This window comes from Clupea harengus, chromosome 16, assembly GCF_900700415.2.
Source record: "Clupea harengus chromosome 16, Ch_v2.0.2, whole genome shotgun sequence".
Classification (NCBI taxonomy): Eukaryota; Metazoa; Chordata; class Actinopteri; order Clupeiformes; family Clupeidae; genus Clupea; species Clupea harengus.
This window is the reverse complement of record NC_045167.1, coordinates 414929-422500: the sequence shown is the minus strand read 5'-3', so window position 1 is coordinate 422500 and position 7572 is coordinate 414929. Positions and strand designations below refer to the sequence as shown.

Genomic DNA, 7572 nt, shown 5'->3' with positions numbered 1-7572 from the left:
CAGTACCTGATGACATCATGACCCTTAGAGCATTCACACAGTACCTGATGACATCATGGCCCTTAGAGCATTCACACAGTACCTGATGACATCATGGCCCTTAGAGCATTCACACAGTACCTGATGACATCATAGTTACTGGAGCATTCACACAGTACCTGGAGACATCATCATGGCCCTTAGAGCATTCACACAGTACCTGATGACATCATGGCCCTTAGAGCATTCACACAGTACCTGATGACATCATCATGGCCCTTAGAGCATTCACACAGTACCTGATGACATCATGGCCCTTAGAGCATTCACACAGTACCTGATGACATCATGACCCTTAGAGCATTCACACAGTACCTGATGACATCATGGCCCTTAGAGCATTCACACAGTACCTGATGACATCATGGCCCTTAGAGCATTCACACAGTACCTGATGACATCATAGTTACTGGAGCATTCACACAGTACCTGGAGACATCATCATGGCCCTTAGAGCATTCACACAGTACCTGATGACATCATGGCCCTTAGAGCATTCACACAGTACCTGATGACATCATCATGGCCCTTAGAGCATTCACACAGTACCTGATGACATCATGGCCCTTAGAGCATTCACACAGTACCTGATGACATCATCATGGCCCTTAGAGCATTCACACAGTACCTGATGACATCATGGCCTTTAGAGCATTCACACAGTACCTGATGACATCATGGCCCTTAGAGCATTCACACAGTACCTGATGACATCATCATGGCCCTTAGAGCATTCACACAGTACCTGATGACATCATGGCCCTTAGAGCATTCACACAGTACCTGATGACATCATGGCCCTTAGTTGTTGGAGCATTCACTCTAGTTGCACTACGAAAACCTTGGCAATTAATTTATTTGGCTTTTCTAAATTAATTATCTGTTCCAAAACTAGCAAGCTATTTTTATGAAAAAAAAGCTTGCAAACACCACCAACAGCCCAGGTGACACTGATAGATGCTTGCCAACACACTAACTGGTGTATTTTGGCAGCATGCTGTGAAAGCTTTTCTTCCATTTTTGGATTTTATTTATGGATTATGATACCTGTGACTGTATACGGTGGCTTTGTGGAGCTAGGATGCTAGCATGGATGCAGCCGCATGGATGCTTAGCTCCACGCGATTTCTCAGTATCTCTCAATAACTTAACTAATGTCAAAATAACCACAGTCTACCAGCGTATACAGAACACAACTCAAAACACTTTAGAAAATAAAATAAAAGTTTACAACAATACAAATCCAGTCTTCAAGTTCTTTAGCTCACTGGTTTCAAACTAGCGTCTGTCTTCAATCTAACGTTCTACCTGAACAGGAAGAACTACCTTATTTCTGATTGACTCTTGCAACTGTGCTCTCTTAAAGCAACAGTGCACTTATCGTAACTGGCAAAACTAATAATATGCATCACTATTGTATTACTTTTGATATTCATTTTAGCCTGTGTAAAGTTTATTTGTTTCAATGTACCGGTAGGCACCTGCGGCTTATAGACATGTGCGGCTTATTTATGTTAAAAATAATCATTTTTAAAAAATTCAGTGGGTGAGGCCTTATATTCAGGTGCGCTCAATAGTCCGGAAATTACGGTAGTTTTATTTGAACAAAGTTTTCACAAAGAAAGAGTATATGAAACACTGCTCAATGGAAATCACTGCACATGCGAGTGAAGGTGCGTGGAGGGTGAACCAGGTCTCCCTGTAGATCCACAGAATACTCTTTATTTAAAAAAAACAATCGTATACACAAAATGGAGTAATATTCCATTCCTGTACTCCATTTAGATAAGTCACTTACTCTCAAAGGTTTCACTCTGATCTGGCTTCCTTCTCTTGTTCTCTTTGTTTGCCTTTCAGGCGGTGTTGCGTGCTTTGTATGCAGTGCTCAATCATGACATCAGCTCTCGTGTGTGTGATGCTGCCCTCAGTATCATTGAGTGTTTGTTACAACTGGGCGTCCCTGGCAAAGGCAAGAGCCAGTCTGGCTCTGACAACAAGGAGAATGCAGAAACCCGGTCGTCCAGAGACGGAGCCAGTGGCAGGACCCCCGCGGGGGTGGGGGGAGACCTTGGAGTGGGATCTGATGGAGGAGGGGGAGACGGAGATGGGGGTGGAGGAGATGATAAAGATAAAAACACAAAAAATAACAAACATAAGGTATGTGATGTGTACATTTGTTTGTGTGCTTCTGTATGTGTTTCTATACGTCTTCAGTTTCATACCTATAGTAGTTTACTATATATACTATATACTTCTGTTCTAATCATCAGTTTTCAGAAAACCATGGAAACTCATATTCGTATCCACCATATAAGTTGTAAGATGAACAGAAAATATAGGCAAGCCATTGATCTGGGGAGAAAAGATTTCCATTTGAAATAACTATTTTGTGCTTGAAACTGCCCATTTACAGGCTTGCAGACTTTTGCCATTCTGCCTGTGAATTTGTTGAGGTAATCTGTAGAAATTGCACCCCATAGTTCCCTGCAGCCTCTCATAAGTTGGATAGTTTTTTTAAGTCTGATATTTGACAAAGATATGTACCACATCCCTCTCAGAACAGTGCAAATTGGCTCTTACCAGGATAGAAAGAGAAGTAGGAGGCCCCAGTGAGCAACTGTGCAGGGGGATAAAGCACCAGAATCTCTAGTTTGAGAAACAGATATCTCACAGCTCCTCAGTTGACAGTTTTATTAAATAGTGCCATCATAACACCAGTTTCATTTTCACCTTATTTAAAGGCTTTTGAAGGATGTGTTTCAAAGAAAAAGCCTTTACACATACACAGACTGGTCAATTCAATGACAAGACTACAATGAGCGAATACTTGGTGGAAGATTATTGAAACAAATGTTAGGGACAGACTCATTTAACTTCAGAAAAAACCTCATAGAACAGAATAAATGGAAAGATGATGGATGGAGGACTTCATGCCAATGTCCGGGGCGGTGGAGGACATCTCATTATCTGGGGGGTGCTTTGGTGCTGCTAAAGTGGGACGTTTGTACGGACTATGATAGGATATCATTTATACCATGTATTGAAGATTCAGTCTTAGGTTTGATCAGTCAGGATCCAGGTTTATTCTTGAAGAATGGCGGCCGACCACTGTGAGACAGAGACTGAGGATCCATCCTCCCTCACAGAACTTCACCTCAGCATATCTGATTATCCCTTGAGGAACAGTCTGTTAAATACACTGATATCTAAGGGGTGTTACCGTCTATTCAATTGGGCCATGGGTGCAGGGCTCTTTGTCTCGACCTGGGGGGGAAGGTGAGAGTCTAATATCACACCTCACTCCCTGGGTCAGCCCAAGGTATATTCACCCAGGAATGTTTACATGCTAGTTAAATCCAAATAAAAGTAACAATTATAACTAGGTATAATCATTGAATTATTGACTATGGCATATTCTTATTAACTATACCGGTCCCTTCAACTAAAAGCAAAGTTTCAAGCACAAAGGTGTTATTGCAAGCAGAAATAATTATTTCTGACCTTGTATACTGATGTATAGAATCATCTCTAGTGATTGTGGCAGACTATTGGTTTTTATTTTCAGGCCTTCAGTGATGAATTAGATTTTGTGAGGGTAAAAACTAATTAGAGAGGATTTACTGTTGGTGTTCAGCAGCCACTAGAGAACCACCTAAAGGCTTGATGCCGCTACGTGTCTACAACTGGGTATATATATATGCAGAAGCACTGTAACAGTGTAACATTGTAACTGTGACTCTCTCTTCTCTCTCTCATACACTCACACACACACACTTGAAAACACACACACACACACACACACTACTAACACACACACACACACACACACACACACACACTACTAACACACACACACTACTAACACACACACACACACTACAAACACACACACACACACACACACACACACACACACACACACACACACACACACACACACACAGGAGGAGACCTCATCGTTGAGCCCCCATAGGTTGGCCCTCACTATGCTGATCAAGATAGTGAAATCCCTTGGCTGTGCGTACGGCTGTGGGGAGGGTCACCGGGGCCTGTCTGGAGATCGGCTACGCATGCAGGTTAGACGCTACATTCATACTCCGCTAATCAAGTACAGTTGCAATCGCAAATATGCAACCCCCTCACCTCAAAAGATGTTAAAGTGTTTTGCAAGTCGAGGTTAATGACAAAAAAGCCTATATATGTATTGATATATATGGGTTATTTTGAGAACATCAATTGACTTAACTTTGATTTCAAATGAAAAATGTGCATGTGCACTATTATTCAGCCCGCAGCTTCTGTTCTTTATGGAGCATCCTTTAGCCTTTGTCATTTTTAGTAAGCGTATTCGGTGAGTGCTGACAAGCTTGTTACACCTCTCTGTTGGAATCTTTGCCCATTCTTCACGTACAAAAGCCTCTAGCTCATTGATGTTTGGCTTCCGTGCTGCAACTGAGACCAAGTGACCCAGGGAATAATCAAGGGTACTAAGTGGGCAGAGCCAGGCCGTAGTTAACTAGTGAAAGGTTTGGTTAAAGCTGACCAGTAGCATTGTCAAGCAATCCCTTTAATCTGACTACATCAGACTAAATTACAATGTAAATGTGACTACCATCTTTTTCCAAGCAGTTGCAGAAGCAGCACAGAACTGTCTGGCAAAGCAAAAGGTGGAGGTATCTTTTGTTATACAAATATCGGTTGGTGCAACGATGCGGCCGTTCTCCTGATCTGGAATCTTTTTTTCATCAATGGCAGACCCTTCTACTCACCCCATGAGTTGGCATCCTTATCCATACTGGTCTGTGTTTACATTTGACAGAAGGCCAGATATTGTGTGCAGAGCAGACATACCCGGACTGCTTAGTTATCGACCACGAAGGCCCTGGCACTGCACTGGGTCACCCAACCACATCTTGGTCCACTTAATTCCCAGGCAGAAATGACCCCCATGACCCCAGCAATTAACTCCAGGGTCATTCAGCCACTCATTTCACAAACGGATTAAAGACAGAACCCCCTCAAAGCAGCCGGACCAGACTCTGTCTCTCCCTCCAACCTGAAGCACTGCTGCATGAACCACCTCTCTCCAGACACAGACAACTTGAGACATGCCATGTTCCAGCGTGCTTCAAATCCACCACCGCAATCCCCGTCCCCAAAAAGTGAAGGTGCACAGGACTTGTCTACACCTTGACTTTCAGAGAATGCGTGCTCAATTTAAGAATCAGTGCACAGCTAAGAACACTTTGGCGGTTTAAGAACACATTTCCAGGCGTTCATGAATCTGGCAGAGATCTTTTCTTAGGTTGGTCATTCGAAGTTCATAAGAAGACACTTAAGAAAATGTTCGAGAATGAGGGCCAATCTCTTTCCTTATGTAGAATCAGTGAATTCTTTTCCAAATAAAGAGAGTGTGAAGGTTTGTAATTGGCTTATTCAAATTTCCATCTTGAGGACAGAATATACTAGCATACCGACAGCAAAATCTTAACTTAGTCCAACACAACCCTCCTATCATATCAGCATTTTCCTTTGCCAATTCGCGCTGTGTGTCACATAATGTTTTGCGCAGATGCAGGTGCAAGGCTGTGCTCTTGTGTAATAATGAGTTTGCAGCCTGAAGAATGATGGTAACCACGCTGTATTCTGTGTGTGTGTGTGTGTGTGTGTGTGTGTGTGTGTGTGTGTGTGTGTGTGTTTTATGTTTATCATGTTTGTTAGGCCCAAAGTTGCCTCACCACCTTGTACAAGATGGACAAGGTACAGTTCCGGCAGACAATGAGGGAGTATGTCAACAAGGACTCGCTCAACAATGTTGTGGACTTCCTTCATGCACTTCTCGGCTTCTGCATGGAACCCATCACTGACAGTAAGTAGGTGCTTCGGGTACACTATCCTACATGAAGACCTCACCATGCTCAGGCACTGGAAAAGAATCACACGCATGCAGTGGTAAATATAGGTCACAATTCTGGTACTGATTTGGTACATGACTATAGTGCCACACTCCCTGCCATCTGTGAAAAGGAGTCACATCCGTTGGCTTTTTGATGTTTACAAAGAGCTTGTAACCTTAACTACTCTAAACACTAATGTGATAACACAAGGCTCATAGCACAGACAACAGGAGACATGCCACAGCAGAGCAATGGCAGTGGATGGGGAATATTCATTTGATGGTGGGTCACTGATTTTGTGTTCTGAGCCATCATACCAATGGACAATCTGACGTGTACTCTGCTTTGGCAAAGGAGACTTGTGTTGGTTGTGTTGGGATGAGTGGGGGAGACACAGATGCATGTTAGGAACATATTGCATTATGAAATTGGCACTGTGGAATGATATTCTGTCCAAACCACCACAGCAGCAATAAGTGTACCAATTCACCAATAAAGATGTGACAGGCACAGTTTAGGAGCTAGTGCACTGGGCAGCAACAGTACACACCGATCAGTCCAACACACAGGCTTGGAGTGGAGCATGGTGAATTATTATTATTATTATACGGCTCCTCAAAATGTTGCAAAAACTTCCATTGATTTGAATGAGCCACTCAGAGACCAGAATTACTTCTGGTTACCACCGATCGTCGGTTTACAAGTCAGTTGAGTATTAAGCCGTATAACTAAACAGAAAAAAAAAACAAAAAAACAACAACATTGTTTAAAAGGCAGGCAATCGACACCGCTACTCAACGAAAACATAACGGTCCTGGTATTGGCCAAGCAAACGTATAGTGATAAGGTGATTGGTCTTAACCAATCAGAGACCAGAATTACTTCCTGTACACTGTCTATTTCTCTGTAATTTAAAAAAAATCAAAGCGAGAAAAAGCCAAAATAATTACATTTACATACAGAACACGGCCGTCAGTGGAGTTTTTGTTTACAATTTGCATTTGCCAGAGAGAGCTGCCGCACAGATTTATGGGTAATGGGCAGCATCAAGGCTACATCAATGAATACATTACCTATCGTGAACTGCACGACAATAGCTGGGTGAATCAGCTAAAACGTAGAGGCGTAATGAGTTTGCTTTGACGTTCTTGAGTTTAAATATATATTTATCGAAATAAACCGAACATCCGTTGCAGTACAAAAGTAAAGTTTTAGCTGATTCAGCTCCGTAATGCCATACAGCTAGCGACTATGCGCTACTTACCTTTTACACTTGTAAATGTTAAAACAAGACCTGTAATATGATTGAAATACAACTGTTGCTGATATTCTGTCAACACTCGACAAATAACATTAACATCAACTAACATGTTTTTAAGTCAAATTTGGATATGACGCTTGGCCACAAATTATTTTTCAATGCCAAAATACCTGGTTTACTTGCAATACTTGGTTTACCATGAACACTCTTTCTAGTTTAAATCTTACAGTTTTTATCTTTTTTGTACATCTTTGTTTATATGTAACAGCTGACATCGGACCCGTGGAAACAGTTGCTATGAAAATGTGCAAAATGTATTTCACAAATGCACATGTGTGGCAGAAGGGGAAGGGAAACAACAAGTGGTAGATGTAG

General features: G+C 42.1%; 1 protein-coding gene across 1 annotated transcript in view; it reads left to right on the top strand.

Annotated features, from left to right (window-relative positions):
• The window catches only part of LOC105905295 (protein unc-80 homolog), a 122349-nt gene that overhangs the window by 25091 nt on the left and 89686 nt on the right, over positions 1-7572 (top strand). The window contains exons 13-15 of the mRNA XM_031583209.1: positions 1897-2196; positions 3987-4115; positions 5761-5908. Of these exons, the coding sequence (XP_031439069.1) occupies positions 1897-2196; positions 3987-4115; positions 5761-5908 (577 nt within the window). The remainder of the gene's footprint in view (positions 1-1896; positions 2197-3986; positions 4116-5760; positions 5909-7572) is intronic.